Source organism: Tubulanus polymorphus, chromosome 3 (genome assembly GCF_964204645.1).
Source record: "Tubulanus polymorphus chromosome 3, tnTubPoly1.2, whole genome shotgun sequence".
Taxonomy (NCBI): domain Eukaryota; kingdom Metazoa; phylum Nemertea; class Palaeonemertea; order Tubulaniformes; family Tubulanidae; genus Tubulanus; species Tubulanus polymorphus.
Genome location: NC_134027.1, coordinates 27,550,089 through 27,566,760, shown reverse-complemented (window position 1 = coordinate 27,566,760; position 16,672 = coordinate 27,550,089). Strand labels below are relative to the sequence as shown.

The 16,672-nt window shown below is 38.4% G+C and overlaps 2 protein-coding genes across 3 annotated transcripts; one reads left to right on the top strand and one right to left on the bottom strand.

Moving 5' to 3' along the window:
* Nucleotides 1-225: 225 nt before the first annotated feature.
* LOC141902278 (uncharacterized) lies at nt 226-2,510 on the bottom strand. 2 transcript variants are annotated; one of them, XM_074789926.1, is made up of 3 exons: nt 2,419-2,456; nt 2,144-2,338; nt 226-2,057 (listed from the first exon to the last, which is right to left on the bottom strand). In XM_074789926.1, exons 2-3 carry the CDS (start codon nt 2,325-2,327, stop codon nt 1,090-1,092), a joined length of 1,152 nt encoding a protein of 383 aa, XP_074646027.1. In that variant the 5' UTR covers nt 2,328-2,338; nt 2,419-2,456; the 3' UTR covers nt 226-1,089. The 2 variants fall into 2 exon arrangements, with proteins under 2 accessions (XP_074646027.1, XP_074646028.1); XM_074789927.1 differs by lacking the exon at nt 2,144-2,338 and having other exon boundaries at nt 2,419-2,510.
* A 3,076-nt stretch (nt 2,511-5,586) lies between these two features.
* On the top strand, nt 5,587-16,510 carry LOC141901064 (retinoblastoma-like protein 1). The gene is made up of 22 exons (XM_074788136.1): nt 5,587-5,756; nt 6,164-6,300; nt 6,394-6,594; nt 6,971-7,035; nt 7,138-7,415; nt 7,495-7,559; nt 7,727-7,886; nt 8,523-8,692; nt 8,784-8,865; nt 8,961-9,104; nt 9,260-9,342; nt 9,432-9,552; nt 10,063-10,279; nt 10,856-11,145; nt 11,235-11,366; nt 12,201-12,377; nt 12,545-12,616; nt 13,059-13,167; nt 13,250-13,401; nt 13,579-13,635; nt 13,719-13,880; nt 14,528-16,510. Exons 1-22 carry the CDS (start codon nt 5,625-5,627, stop codon nt 14,714-14,716), a joined length of 3,195 nt encoding a protein of 1,064 aa, XP_074644237.1. The 5' UTR covers nt 5,587-5,624; the 3' UTR covers nt 14,717-16,510.
* Nucleotides 16,511-16,672: the final 162 nt, after the last annotated feature.

Sequence of the window (16,672 nt, the reverse complement as noted above, 5' to 3'; positions counted from 1 at the left end):
GACAAGTTCTTCTAAATTAGCCCCTGTATCAGGACCCACTGATGATATATTTCTCCTGCAGTCGTTTCATTCATTGATAATTCTGATGAAGATGGATGATCTTTGGTCTTGTGGAGCAAGAGGTAGAGAAATGTGTGTTCAAAATGAAAAAGATGATGAGACACGATCTTAAGACAACACATTTATTGAATGACTGATACATCACAATCAATACAAATACCCGGGCTATGTTTCCAGAAAAAATCATTTTCGATGTAAATTCTTGATGAATTTTACTGAACTAATTTGAAATTTAAGTAGAATTATTAATCATGATGAGAATATAACAATGTCTACAACCAATTACAAAACAGATCAATAACAAGATATCTACCACTAGATTAGAGTCCTGATCCGATGAAAATACCGCTCGACAAAATGACTACAAATCTAATCTTACAAAACAATACTTATTCAACATACGTAAGACAATACTAAAACATCTATTACTTTAAAACAAAAACAACACAATATTCAATAGAAATATCACTGTTTTACCAACACAAAAATATATCAATATACTATAACTGTTCATATTAAGTAAAATAGGATGACCAGAATATCATAAATGCATTTTAAATTGGGGGCCATTCATCACAAAGCACAGATACGTAAGAAAGATAACAATTACTTTAACTTATATGAGTTAATAGGAATGAGGATTTATCAACATAAAATTGAAATCCAACAATTGATGAAGGTTTTACTTTCCTACATTTTCCTGAGTAGTTAATGTCTAAATCTTATCATCACAGAATCCAATCAACCGAACTATGTCATCGAAGAGTGACTATCCGATAGATTTAGACAAAATCCCAAAGTATATTTTACATTTCATTAATTGTGTGATATCAATTTTATAAACAAACTGAGTAGAACACTACTGAGTAGAAAACACTAGTCTATTGTGTCATGTCATATAGGGTTCTCAAAATTCAGGGAGTTTTCGAGGACTTTCAGACATTTTGCTCAAATTAAAGCATATTCAAGGTCCTTGAAAATATTTCCCGTTTAGAATGAGTTCTCAAGAAATCGTAGGGAGCCATAGATTCAGGAATGTGAAGTTTCTCGATGATTGAAGAAATCATGGCTGAATTCACCGTTTTTATGAGTTTTACGATGCACAGTTAACGCGCATTTCTTCGCGAATGTTTTCAAACAAACGTCGCATTTAAACGGTTTTTCACCGAAGTGAATTTTCATGTGTTCGATCAGTTGAGTTTTCGTATCGAACGCGATCTGGCACACGGCACACGCTAACGGATCCTCGCCGACGTGTAACATCGTGTGCTGTTCGAGGTAGTATTTAGTAGTAAATGATTTATGGCAGACGGCACACGAGAACGGTTTAACGCCGCTGTGGGTTTTCATGTGTCGCGTTAAATGCGTGTTTCGACGGAATGCTTTCAAACAGATGCTACATTTAAACGGACGATCGTTTGAATGAACTTTTAAATGTTTAGCGAGGTAGCTTTTCTCCGAGAATGTTTTATGGCATAAATCGCACACGTAAGGACGGTCGGTGTCGCCGTGGCGCTGTTTAACGTGAATCGATAGATTCTCCTCGCTGGAGAATAGTTTCTGACAGATATCGCACGTCGACGGTTGTTTATCCGTGTGATCGATGTAGTGAGCGATCAATCGATTTTTAACCGTGAAACTTTCGTCGCACAAATCGCATTCGTATAATTCATCGTCGTCGCCGTGGTAACTGTTTTCTACAGGCGTACACGAATGTATCGGAATTTTATATTTATTCGCGAACGATTTTTTACAAACTCCGCAAGTGGAAGTTTTTAACGACGTCGATTGTTGCGTCGAGGAATTTTTCTCTTCATTCGTTTCGTAATAAAACGACGTGAATTGTTGCGATTCCGTAGAAGTTTCCAGATTCGAATATTTTTGCGGCAAATCGAGTTTTCCATGAAATGAATATCCGTAACATCTGAAGAGGATATCCTTAAACGTGTCCTCGCAATATTTCTCTTTCTCCGTTAATTTACAATCAATTTCAGAATCTGAAAAAAACAATATCAGATTAATCAATAATCCGATGAGCCGGTATCGTCGTACAAACACTGTTCACTGTTACTGCTATACATACCACATTCAGACTCCATACAATCTTCATTCGTAGAATCTTCTGATTGGAAACTTTCAGTCAAATTATCGTCATGGATTCTCTCTTTTTTCAAACATAACGGTTTATTTTGTTGAGTTGACTCTGTTACTGATGGCGCGGCCACAGGGACCACAGGTTCATTATCAGGATTGGAAGAATTTTCCATCTTTTTTTAGACTTTAATTCATAGAAATTCAAGCTGATGTCGCACTATTTTTCTCTGGTATAATTCATATTGAATTCAAACAAATAAATACCGTTTAAAACTATCATTTTTAGATACTTCACGTGCGTTGGTTTGGAGCAAATTACAAAATATTAGAAAAAGAGCGAAAAAATAATTTTTTCTATAGAAATTTCGGGCAACGACCTTGAGAAATTGTATTGTTAGGCACCGAACCTCACGTGCCAGAGAATCGTTATCAATATAAATGCAACCTTTATTGAACAGTATTGTGTATCGTTCATACGCGAAGAAAATCAGACAAAGGTTTAAAGAAATATCAAAAAGACGGATACAGTACTCAAAAATCAGTGACGTTCTAAGAGGCGTGGGACTATGACTATGTGTGATATCTAATAAATTGTATTTTCCTAACGTTTGTGTTCTGCTGCTGGTCGGAGGCTTCCCGACTGCTTCTTAGCAATGAACATTTTTCGCACAATTAGAACACGTTTTCAGCGGCATCTGTCTGGAACCCGCCGGCGGAATACCGCGTCAAGTGCGTCTCGTTGTCGCGTCGTGGTGGAGAGTCTACACGTATGCGATCTTTCAGACGTCAAACTAGTTATAGTAAATCATAGTTTCTTCTTTTTTTCACGTTAGCCACCATCGGGTGTTATGTTTCACGTTAACCAAAATGTAGGGTATAATTTCATCGTCTCTGTGTGTGCCATGTATAGTATGTGATATCATCTTATACTTCATTGAGAGCCGTTCGATATACGACTTCTACAGGAACCTTATGGCGGTATTTCCTATCTGAGGGAATACCCGTGCCCTGGATGCCGGGTTCGATAATAACGTTTTATTGTAGTTTCACATTGTCCACAAGTAGTTCTAAATCGTAAAGCCCATTTAACTCGGATGAGGATGATTGATCTGACTATAATATTTTTATAGTTTTATGAGTTCCGCGTGGTTCCATTATAAACAGATTTTTTCTTAAATTCCATTTTCCCGACAAATGATTATATTCTTTTTAAAATTTTTCACTGTGACTCACACAAATAATTGATCAGAAAAACTTGTTTCGCTTTTTTTCTAAATGTTTTATTCGTTGCGCAATAAACAAAGAAATTTATAGATGAGTCAAAAACACTGAGCAGAGTTCCTACTTTACGCAAGACCATTGCTTTATCGTAAGATAAACCACTACGTATTCCAAACCACGCATCAAAGAAATGTAACACGCGATCTAAAGATGCCGGTATTTCAAATATAAAATACATCAATACAATCATGAGAACCATTTTTAATATTTTCAATTCAGCGGATGTATTTTGAGTTTTCTCACTGGTCGCCGCTGTGTCCGTGTGAAATTGTTTCTTTTGATTTCGTTTTCTTAATATCATAACTCCAAATAAAGTCAGATTTAATGCTATCAAGACGCTGAAGGGGACAATTACAGTCATGAACATGTAGGTCAAAAAAGAAAAGGTGAACGCATACTCCGCGTGATAATTGAACGGAGTTCGAGTTGTTTTGGCTCCAAAAGCTCCCATTGTGAATGAACCCCTTGCACATGGATGTGTGGCCCTTCCGGGTAAATAAAGTGGAAAATAATGCGGCCAGTAACAAACTGCAGAAATAAATACGTTGAAAACCGATAAAGAAATAATTTGTTTTTTGTTCCAGAATCGTCTAAAATACAGCGGACTCGGGACAACCAGAAGTCTTTCAAAATTTACAATCACAACGGTCCAATTTCTGGCAGTTTGAAATGTATAAAATAATGGTAGCGCCCATATTATGATTTCGTGTCCAAAATACCAATCATCATAACGCCCGAGAATATCGGTGGGTTTGCTTACCTCGATGACAATAATACGAAACGGATAAAGTAGAAACACTGAAATAAGAAACAGTAAATCAAACCAGGCAAGAATTATAATAGTTTGATAAGTGGAACGACCGATCCTTCTGAATATAACAATAGAAACAGAGTTTAGCATCATTCCTAGAATTGAAGCTGTTGAATATCCGTATTGGTAAATGTTGTAACTAAATAAATGATCCCATCGTTCTGGTGGTAAAACACATTGATGAGACTCAGTCGTGGTGGTGGATGTGAGTTGAGACGTGAAATTCATATTTAAACTGCAGTAGCAGCAGCAGCAGCAGCAGCAGCAGTAGCAGTAGCATTAGCAGCAGCAGCAGCAACAGCAGCAGCAGTAGCAGCAGCAGCAGTAGCAATCAGCTCCCAGTGAAATAACAAGAGATACTTCAGACCGCGTTCAACTCTCTTCAATGGTACAATAACGCTAGCCTGCTATTATCTATCTACAGGGTAACACCCATCTACACTGTGCAGGAAATTGTCATGCAAGAAACTTTCTGAAATACTTTTTATTCACTAGTCTCCAATAGAATAGATTTGTATATACGAGACATAGTAGAATTCTGTATATTTCAGTCACGCTATATCAGTGAACTATTAGTAGTGGTTTCACTTGACTCTACGCCAGGTGAATAGACTTAAGAAACAAATGTTTTTCTTTCGAATTCAGGAAATTTCCTTGAAAATAAGTCGTAAAATAAATTCACTGTTTTAAAATTTCAACGATAAAGAAACGGTGACCGAAAGACGTCGGGGGCCCAGTCTCGTGGCGTCTGCTGTGGAATCTCTGGGAACGTGTTTTATTGGTTGGTTTATTACCGACTGAATGTGAACGAACATCAGGGACGAATGCACCAGTTATTGGATTTTGTAGTCATTACAGGTGCCCCCCACGACTCCAGGGCCCGGCTGCGCCCCTTGGCACCGCGCCGTCAATCTGAGACGCCGGGCTTCGTTTTCGTTCATTTCGAATTCTTCTCTCGGAGATTATTGAAAAAAAATCGTTCCAAAATAAAATAATTTCCATAGACTAATCAAACTTTCCTGTTCGAAGGGCCCGTCGTGACTGCAAAACCCGCAGGCCCGGCCGGTTAGCCCGCGAGCCCGTCGCGCGACGGGAGTGACTGTCGAACTTTTGCAAGCAAGGGGAAAGTTTCCCATTGATCAGGCGGGGATCGATTATATTGGAAATATTTCTACACGTCACCATTTGATAACTGCACTGGAATATCACCACTCCGCCTCCCGCCCGGAGCCAGTCTTGGCTCGGCTGGACTGGACGGGGAGGCGACGCGCGATATTCCCGCCTCTGGTAGGCGAGTTTCGATCGCAGCGCCCTCTGTGTATTGTCCTGTAACTGAAAGTTTATTTTTTTCTGTAAATTTTTGTTTATAACATGCAAAATGGGTCTGTCCGATGATGACGATACACAACACAGATACGATGAACTGTGTATGGATTTAAATATGGATCAAACTGCGAAACAAGAAGCGATTCAATCATTTGAAACGATTAGCATCAATTATACACTGGAGGTGAGTATCGATTTCTAGTCTGTTCAAAAATCGTACGTGTTCTAGTTGCATCGTACTAATTGTGGTCGGGCTATCACTCACGGTATAGGGTAATCTTTTAAAAGTCCTTAAAGAAATTTGGGTTAATAATTTAAATATTCGCATTTGATTTTAGTTGGAGAGGCTGTAATTGTAAGCCAGGGCAGGGTTAAGAGTCAGGGGCCAAGACTCATTTGTCAGTTGTACCGGTTGTACCCCCCCCCCCCCTGTCTCTCTCTATTCCCAGTCTATATCTATCCGTTATTCACGTTGCCTTTAATTTCCTATATTTAAATGCAGCAATTTATTAAACAGATTCAAGATATAAAACTGTCAACTGATCTGATAATGGATGATGTTTCAAACTGACGTATTTTTATGTTTTATAGGGAGACAGTATACATTGGTTAGCATGTGCGTTATACGTGTCCTGTCGTAAGTCACTTGTACCGACAGTCGGAAAGGGAAGTTTAATGGAAGGAAATTTTGTATCTCTCACTAGATTGTTGAGATCAGCTAAATTAAGGTATGAAATGTTTCCACAGTTTCCACGGTTAGTTTAACATCCAACCCTGTGAAGTAGGAAAATATTGACGATGAACTAATTTTAAAATTTCAGTCTGAATCAGTTTTTCTCAAAGATGGAAAAATGGGCCGATATGGCGAATCTGCCGCAGGAATTTCGGGATAAAGTTGATAGGTTACAGAGAGTCTACGCAGTCGCTAACGTCATCTTTAAAAAATTCAGTCCAATATTCTTGGATATTTTCAAAGATCCGATGGAGGAACCTCCGAAACCGACCCGTGGCAGAAAACAGAGGTATATCAAACTTACCCTCTTTAATCATGACCTAAGTTCCACAGTTCTGGGCCCAGTTTTATAGACTGGTATTATCTTTAACCCGGGGGCTAACTCAATTCAATTTCAGTTGAGTTAGCCACCTGGGTTAAAGTTAATACCAGTCTATAAAATCGAGCCCTGGAATCCAGGATCCAATTCCACAGTTCTGGAATCCAGGATCCACAGCTCTGGGAATCCAGGATCCAATTCTACAGTTGTGGAATCCAGGATCCAATTTCACAGTTCTGAAATCCAGGATCCAATTCCACAGTTCTGGATTCAGTTCCACAGTTGTTAATTCAACTCTTCTCTTTCCAATGAAACATAAACTAATATGTTTAAGTTTGTTATTCAGACGTTTGCCGTGTTCCGTATCAGAAGTTTTCACATTCTGCTGGACAATGTTCGCCCAGGTTAAAGGTAAATAAATATTTACTGACCTATTTACAATTAATGCGACGTATATCTGGCTCGTCGCCAACAGTAATTGAATTAATAATTTGTGTTTTATGATAATTACAGGGAATTTCCCGGCTATCAGCGATGACTTAGTAAATTCCTATCATTTACTTCTGTGTTGCGTTGATTGGATGTTCGCTAACGCCGTGATGAGTAACCGTAGAGATTTATTGAATCCAAAATTCCGAGGTTTAGTGAATTATGGTATCGACCACACGGTTGCCGAACCTCCGTGTATATTACACATTCTATGCGAGGAACACGATGGTTTAGTCGTCGAGGCTCTCGGTATCAAAGAACACTGGTTCAGGCCGTACTTAAAGAAACTTTTTGAAAAGAAGGTTCGTTTGTTAGTTTTTCAGTTGAGAATGTTTTTATCCCGAACCTCAATAATTCGTATCAATTTTGATTTATTTTCAGACATTACGCGGAAAAGCTGAGAATTTTTCCGGGGTCATTGAAGTCGGAAATTACGAAGCTAACAGGTAAAAATTTGATTCGTAACCGGGATTTTAAGAACCTTCGATTTCATAGATTTAAAATACGACGATGAATTATTGAAATACGATGTTGAATTGTTGAAATACGATGATGAATTGTTGAAATACGACGATGAATTGTTAAAATACGATGATGAATTGTTGAATTGCAGTAAATCAATAAATCTACAGTATGAAGAGTATGTATTAACGGTCGGTGATTTCGATGAGAGGATTTTCCTCGGTGACGACGCAGCTATTGAGTTAGGAACACCGGCTAAATCTCAGAATTCCGGCGACATTCGCAGGTCTATTCAACATCACATGGACACTGTAAGTTCGAGCCACGTCTCTTTCAGGGTAACGCTACTGACCTGGAAAACTCTGGAAATGAGGAAATATTGGGAAAACTCAGGGGCCCAGTTCAGCAGTTGAGACTTAAGTCCAAGAATGGTCTTAAATTCTAAGACTGGTCTTAAGTTGTTAGATTGTTTATAGTACTAAAATGGTCTTAAATTGGTCTTAAGTCTAAGCCCAGGGGCCCAGGATCCAGTTCCACAGTTGTGGTTAGACTTAACTCTGAGTTAAAATTAGTTCATTTTCAATGAGTGAACTCTCAGGCAAATTGTAACACAGGACTGTGGAATTTGGCCCAGGTCTATCAAATGGTATCAACTTGAACTCAGGGGTTAACTCAATTCATTTTTTATTGAGTCAGTCTCCGGGTGAAAGAGAATTTGAAAAATTTTACTTAAAACCTGGAAAACTCAAAATTTGGATAATGCTGTTGAACACATTTTCTTTATCGAGTACATGATTCACTGTAAATGAATTGTAACATTTTAAACCTAGAAATTTCACTAAGGGAATTGTTTATGATTACATCGAAAAAATAGGGGAAACTCGGGGGATTTGTAAATGTGCAGAACATGGCGCCCCCTGTCTGATAATTTGTGTTTTGTTTTTCAGCAAACGAAATCATTAACCCCTTCAACTCCATTAACCGGACGTTGTTATCTGAAAAGTAAGGAACAGCACGTTACACCTGTTTCTACGGCAACTCAGAGTGTCAGTAAACTGCAAGCATTGTTGTCGGGTAGAAAAACGTCACCTAGCGATTGTTTATTACTGATATTCAAGTGAGTAGTAGTGTTACACTGCGTTCTGAATTATGAGGCAATGTTTTAGAAATGGTTTTGAAATAAGAATTTGCCGTTTTATGCTTTACAGAGAATGTGCTGAAAGTCCGAATGATGTGATTGTTAAAAGAGTTAAAGATATGGGTGAAATATTCTGTACATCATACGCACAGGTAAAATAGTCATTCATTCAGTGGTGACCTGTGGAGATACAATATAAGTCACTGATTGAATTAATTGAATATAAATTATAATTATTATTTTTCAGCCGTATAATGATCATCCCGGTTCTCAAATCGATTTCGCCAAGAAACGTTTACAACTCGGTGAAAGTCTTTATTATAAAATCCTCGAAAATGTGATCATGCACGAGAGAAAAATCATGGCTTCTAAAGATAAATCTGCACTTTCGGTAATTATCATGGTTTCTTACAATGAAATGTTTAAATTTACCAGTTAGAAATTGAAATGTTTAAATTTACCGGTTTTCAATTGATATGTTTAAATTTACCAGTTTGAAATTGAAATGTTTTAATTTACCGGTTTGTCTTTCTGCATTTTTTGTAGTCGATATTTGAGAATGAGGTTTTCCACAAATGTTTATTTGCTTGCTGTTTGGAAGTTGTCATCTATTCTTACAATTCTCAAAGGTATCAAATTCATTACCGTTTCACACTAGAATCTCTGTGCCTTAGTAAATGTACAAATGAACGATATTTTTTGAAATTCGATATTTCAGATCGTTTCCGTGGATCGTCGATATATTTGAATTATCTACGTATGATTTCTATAAAGTAATTGAATTATTGATTCGAGCTGAGGAAGGATTATCTCGAGATGTCGTTAAACATCTCAATCACGTGAGTTATAACTCGAAACAACGAATCAGGGAGAAATTCCCAGATGTTTCTCTGCAGAGAAAATCATGGACTTTCCATCGAAATCAGGGAATTCAATTTTTGGTGTCTTGATGTTCTTGCTGGTGACGAGTGACACAAGGAACCTCTTGATAAGAAACAGCCCTCACTGAGGATATCTTATAATTTAATCAGGGAATTTGAATTTTTCGTGTCTTGTTGTTCTTGCTGGTGACGAGTGACACAAGGAACCTCTTGATTAGAAACAGCCCTCACTGAGGATATCTTATAATTTAATCAGGGAATTTGAATTTTTCGTGTCTTGTTGTTCTTGCTGGTGATGAGTGGCGCAAGGAACCTTTTGAGAAGAAATAGCCCCCACTGGGAATATCTTATAATTTAATCAGGGAATATTTCAATCAAGGGTCAGGGAAATCCTAAATTCCCTGACCTGTAAGAACCCTGAATAACATTTGAAATAATGCAGACTTAATTGATTTATTTATATACCAGATTGAAGAGACGATATTAGAGTCGTTAGCTTGGCGTTACGAGTCTCCGTTATGGGATGCGATACACGCGGCTAAAAATGTACCGTTCTGTGAAGATTGTCACTGGCCGCAACAAATAGAGAAAGATAATGCACACATTACAGCAACAAATACATCACCGATATTACCAGCAGTTAGACGTGTGTTTGATAGGACGCAATCTCCTTTAGCAGCTAAAGGTTTGTACCCCCTCCTTCATTTTTACTCTCCCTCGCTTCCTCCTCTCCCTTCTCCCTCTCCTCACTCCCTCTCCCTCTCACTTTCCTCTCACACCCTCCTTTCCTCTCCTCACTCCCTCTCCCTCTCACTTTCCTCTCACACCCTCCTTTCCTCTCCTCACTCCCTCTCCCTCCTTTCTCCTATCTCACTTTCCTCTCTCTCCCTCTCTCACTTTCCTCTCTCTCCCTCCCCTCTCTCTCCCCTCCCTCCCTCCCCTCTCTCCCTCTCCCACTTTCCTCTCCCTCTACCCTCCCTCTCTCCTCTCCCTCTCTCACTTTCCCTCTCCTCTCCCTCACTTTCCTCTCTCTCACACCCTCTTCTCTCTCCCTCCTCTCCCTCTCCTCACTCCCTCTCCCCTCTCTCACACCCTCCTCCCTCTCTAACTAGTCTCTTTACATTCTAAGCTGGAATATCTGGTGTCTAAACCACTGTTTCTCTCTTCCACGTTCCTCACTGCTCTCAGTTTCCACACAGTTTCAACTGGTTTCATTTTGCTTGAATTTCAAATTGATGTTGATGTAATGCGTATATTTCAGAAGTGACATTATCTCCCGGTCCATCTGCCATGGATAGATTCAGTTCACCGATGGCCGGGTCGATTAAAAGAAGATTGTTTACAACCGCAGCGACGACCACGTCTGCTCCTAATTCATCGGTTACCACAGCAATAACTGCTACAAATGGTACAGCAGCAGCAGCGGGTACAACAGCTGCTGCACCTGCCGGAGCATCTGCTGGCAATGCTCCAAATTCTCCACAAATAGTTAAAACAGTCCAACAACAACAAGTCGTTACTTATCAAGCTAAACTACAGGACGGGAGACAGGTATTAAATCATCGCCCCTCTCATCCCGCTCCACGGTCACTCGAATCATTCGTTGGTTACGCGTTGTTTGATTATTTGTTGTTTTGTAGGTGTTTATACCGGTGACGATGTTACCATCCGGCGCTCTGTCGAGTCCGATCAGAATCAGTCGAGTCGCCGCGCCAAAACCTCCCGTCGTTAAACCGAAAAAAACAGGATCTCTCGCGTTATTCTTCCGTAAGGTAAAAACACCGACCGGTTCAGGACCGTCGATTCCTCTTAACTCAAATACAATCATCAAACTATCGTTGAACTCTATCAGAACTATTGCATTATACAGGGTGGCGCCACTTAACCTGGAAATCTGGACTGGGTTTCATAGATATGGAAGAAAAATAGTCCCTGGGAACATTTTGAAATTTGTTAGTTATAACCATGGTTTCTCATTGTTACTATGGTGGTTGTCACCCAGATTGAGGATTTACCCGTAGGGATAACTTTGATACTCAGTCTATGAAACCGGGCCCACGGAATTTTCTTTTCATTAAAAAGTCTGGGAAATTTGTTGAGATAGCTTTAATATATCAAACAGTTTCTGCCTATGTTTTACGTATTTGACTGTGTTAATTGATTGGATTATGAGCAGATCAAGTCAGGGAAAAACAACCTACATGTCGGGGAATAGTCAGGAAGAATCTAGACGAATACGAATATTTTATTACACTCCAACCATTCCCATGGTACATGGAGGAGAAAACAGTATTTACAATTATTTACAAAAACAGTAGATAAAAACACTTTGAAACATAACAAACGTTATTTACAACATACTATTTACACACACTAATGGAGGGATCTATATACATCCAGACCTAATCTGATAAATTTAGCCGGTTTAAAGGTTGGATTTATTAAAACTTCAAGATTCCGAAAGGTATTTGAATTGAAGTAGCTTTTCCATTTTTGAATTCAGGTAGCTTTCACAGCTAGTCAAATAAAAGTGGCGCCCCCTGTCGGAACTGTTGGTTGGGTTCATTTTATGAATTTCAGTGGATTATTGATTGATTTGTTTGTAGTTTTATACATTAGCGAGCGTACGTTTACGAGATATGTGCGAACGTATTGAGATCGATGCCGATTTACGCAGACGGATTTGGACGTGTTTTGAATGGACGATCGTTAATGAAACTGAATTATTAATGGATCGTCATCTCGATCAGATTATTATGTGTGCTATTTATGTCATGTCCAAGGTACGTAGCTTTTACCAACTCAGTAAATATCTCACTCAAAGTTGAAGTGCTTGAATCTATTTAGAGAAATGTTCTCTTTCCCTGATTCTGAACTCTGTGTGAAATACATCGATGAGTGAAGAGATAGAGTTCACTGTTCACTGATTGTAACTATGTTGTTATTTTAGGTGTCGGATGCTGATAAATCATTCCAGGATATCATGAAATATTATCGCATGCAACCACAGGCTCAGAGTCACGTAAGTTTTAAAACCAACCCCTCCCCCCTCCCCCCACCAGGGTTCTTATAGATCAAGGAATTCATAGATCAGGTAATTCCAGGGAGGATATCTTATAATCTAATCAGGGAATTTGAGTTTTTGGTGTCTTGTTCTCGCTGGTGATGAGTAGCACAATGAACCACTTGATAAGAAACAGTCTTCACTGAGGATATCTTATAATTTGATCAGGGAATTTGAGTTTTTGGTGTCTTGTTCTTGCTGGTGATGAGTGTCACAATGAACCACTTGATAAGAAACAGTCTTCACTGAGGATATCTCATAATTTGATCAGGGAATTTTTGCTCATGTGTTAAATGGAATGATCAGAGTATTTTGAATACCTCGATGTGACTGTAAGAATCCTGCTATCCACCCTTTTGTATATTTACCATTTATTGAGATGTTTATTTATAAATTAAAGGTTTATCGAAGTGTTTTATTAACGAGCCGTAAACGTCACGTTTCTGGTGCATCCAGTGCTAGCGGTTCATCATCTCCATTCCCTGAAGATAAAGACGAAAAGGAAAAAAGTAAGTTTTATTCAACAGATTTTACGAACAACTCGATCGGAATTCCTTCACGAATTAATGTTGTATTTATTTCTATGAACAGAAAGAGCGGAACATTTGAGTAGTATTCGCTCTACGAGTACGTTACCAGTGCCGAACCCAAACAGTCAACCACCGACCCCGACACGTCTCAGCGGTACGGGAACTACATTCGAATTCGAAGATAGGGGTGATCTCATCAAATTCTATAACTCTGTAAGTATTCTCGCTATACGCCCCCTGCTACCTACATCCCCTCCGATCTACAATCCCTTTTCCCATCTCCTCCTTCCTGTGAACGCTATTTTTAGGTATATGTACTCAGAGTACCGTACATACTGTGGGAGATGTTATTCATTCTCGATAATTGTTTGAATTTTAATTTTTGTTCAGGTTTTTGTCAGTAAATTACGACACTTTGCTATGAAGTTTTCGGCCAGCAGTCAAGGGGTAAGTATTACCGGTGTCGATACAATTATATCGTGTGTTTTACTTCACAAACTCTTAACGATTGATTATTGATATATTTACAGAAATCTCCATTATTGTCTCCGTTACCGAGAGTTCAATCTCATAAGATGTCGCCGCGTAAAGTGTCGAGTAATCACAGCGTGTTTGTTTCACCCCACAAGAGTAAAACACCCCTCACTCCTAATAGTCGTATGCTATACTGCTTCAACAGAAGTCCTGCCAAGGTAATTCGAGTTTTAAAAATCTTCTCAAGTTCTTTTGCACCCTATGAGATTTGAATTTTTGGTGTCTTGTTCTTGCTGGTGACGAGTAGCACACGAAATTTGTTAATAAGAAACGGACCTCACTGAGGATATCTCATAAGTTGATCAGTGAATTTGAATCTTTGGTGGCTTACTGTTCTTGCTGGTGATAATTGGCACAAGAAACTTGTTGATAAGAAACGGCCCCCACTGCGGAGGTTATCTTATAATTCAATCAAGAAATACCCTGATCAGCCCCTCTGGATCCAGTTGCATGGATGTTAGCTAAGATTTAACTCATTGAAAATGAACTGATTTTAACTCAGAGATTCAACTCTAACTCACTGTAACTTGTAACTGGCTCCAGAGTTCAGAGAACTGTGGAACTGGATCCTGAGTTCACAGTTAACTCTAACTCACAACTGTCAAACTGGATCCTGAGTTCACAGTTAACTCTAACTCACAACTGTCAAACTGGATCCTGAGTTCACAGTTAACTCTAACTCACAGCTATGTAACTGGATCCTGAGTTCAGATTAAACTCTAACTCACAGTTATGTACCCCGGTGCAGGTTTCTCTAGAGACAGTGTATATTGTAATGATTTATTGATTGATATTTTATTTGTAGGATCTTCGTGCAATAAACACAATGATAAAAATGGGCGAGCGTCGAGTGACGGTAAAACGTATCTTCAGTCGAGATCACGACGAATCGTTACAACCTCCTCAAAAACGATTCACTACGGAAACGCAGCCTTTGTTCAGCAGACGCCTCGTTAATCTCACAGCGGATCGACTCAATAATAAACAAACATAAACAAACAAACAGCATTTACTGCAGAAACCTTCACACGTGTAAACTAGCATTTATTCTAATTCCTCTGTTGTCAATCTATTATTATTGTATTGATGATGATAGTACAGTAGACTGCGTGCTTTCCATAGAGCTGATTACCTCTGAGTATCACGTGCCTCGGACCCTACCTGCCACAGAGTCGATTACCTTAAAATTACCCCGGCCCCCGTGGACAAAGTTTTTGAACTATTTCTACTCTAATTCATGTGGTGTCTATAGCTCCGACTGCCCCAGAATTCACTCAATTCACCCCCCCCCCCCAGAAAATATTGATCGCGCAAGATCCAGGACGAGTGCGCAGTCTACTGTTCAAGCTTAAGTTCAACTCTAAACTGACTGTTACTTTAGTACTTGTATATTTTATACATAGCCGTCAAATATTGCCTTTTAACTCGCGTCACGTGGATTTATTTTCACTTTGTAAAAAATGATATTCGTCGAAGGAAATGGTGTGAAATTTTTATACTCGAAACTCAGCAATAATTCAATATAATCCAGTCCTTAAATAACATGTTATTCCCTAGAAAATAAGTACAAAAAAACTCCGGACATCGATGATTTGATGAGGAAGTTTTATTGAAACTTGTGCACAGTTTTAATACACGGTTCTCGCTTGTATCTCTCGGTGTCCGGTGTTTTTAGATTGATGTATCTGATATTGAGTGAGTTGTGAGAGAGTGAGAGAGAATCCATGTATAACTTGTAAATAACGGCATGAATTCTGTACTGATTGAGAGAAGCCTGTTTGTTGTATATTGATTGTAATTCAGTAAATGATGCCCAGTAATCTAGTGCCATATATAACACACCGCATACAAACACACTGGTACTGTTTATATAGTATATACGTAACATTGTGGAACAGCAGGGCCCAGTTGCACAGCTGTGGCTTTAGTCCAAAAGTGGTCTTAAATTGTTGCATTGGCTACGGAACAGAGTTGGTCTTAGATTGGTCTTAAGTCTAAGCTATGCAACTTGTGCCAGCTGGGGTCGGTTCCATAGTCAGGGCTTAGATTTAAGATCTGTTCTAAGACCAACTTAGCTCTATAGCCAATCTAACAACTTAAGATCAGTCTTAAGACTTAAGACCATCTTTTGTCTTAAGTTTTGAATCTGGAACTGGCCCAGAGGTTTAGAATTCTCCCCAAACATGTGACAATGTAGCGGTATTTATTTGGTGGAGGTGACACAATGGACCCCTTCATTCTCCTCATTGGATTTGTGCATCTGCTTCAGTAAGAGATTTTATCGAGGAAAGTGTATTGTTTGTTCATTAATTAAGTCTGAGCTTGAAATTGTAAAAACAATTCATTTTACCTGATTAAATATGTAAAAAAGAAACCCAATTTTCATCGAAACTCTGTTCACATCAGCTATTCTTTACTTAGCAGTTTCTAGAAGAGAATATACTTTGTGCATGCTTCAAAAGTTCATATTTTGTTCTTATTCTACAAAAGTCCGATTTAGCATTTTGTGTAGTTTAAAGAATGCATTGAATCTTGTGAAACTATCTGGTTCGATATTGTACATGAATTTTTTCACTGAAGATATGTTTTTGTCATAATTTTTATTGGAAATGCCTGGTATTGTAAAAAGAAAAATGTGATGATTTTTTTAACTATACAATTCTATAATATTAAACATTCAGTTGAATGAACTAAATTTTTTTTATTTTCCCAAAAAAGGAGAAATCATGATAATGATTATAATGAATTAAATCAATTTCTGTTTGTTTTACTCTGATGTATGGTATTATCTATATTCAATGTGTATAGCATGCAAAATTCAGTTACACTTAGAAACATGAACAAATAAAATTAAACTTATTTATCCAACAAAAATTAGTTGTTTCGCTTTCGTCTCATTCGTTGATAAAGGGTTAAGTTTATAATCGATTTTTAGGGGTCACAAAGGTAA

Coding starts and splice junctions, on each gene's coding strand:
- LOC141902278 (XM_074789926.1), bottom strand. CDS start 2,327: ATGGAAAATTCTTCCAATCCTGATAATGAACCTGTGGTCCCTGTGGCC. Junction 2,058..2,143: donor TTGTATGGAGTCTGAATGTG/GTATGTATAGCA, acceptor TGTTTTTTTCAG/ATTCTGAAATTGATTGTAAA.
- LOC141901064 (XM_074788136.1), top strand. CDS start 5,625: ATGGGTCTGTCCGATGATGACGATACACAACACAGATACGATGAACTG. Junction 11,367..12,200: donor TCGCGTTATTCTTCCGTAAG/GTAAAAACACCG, acceptor ATTTGTTTGTAG/TTTTATACATTAGCGAGCGT. Junction 13,168..13,249: donor TAAAGACGAAAAGGAAAAAA/GTAAGTTTTATT, acceptor TTCTATGAACAG/AAAGAGCGGAACATTTGAGT.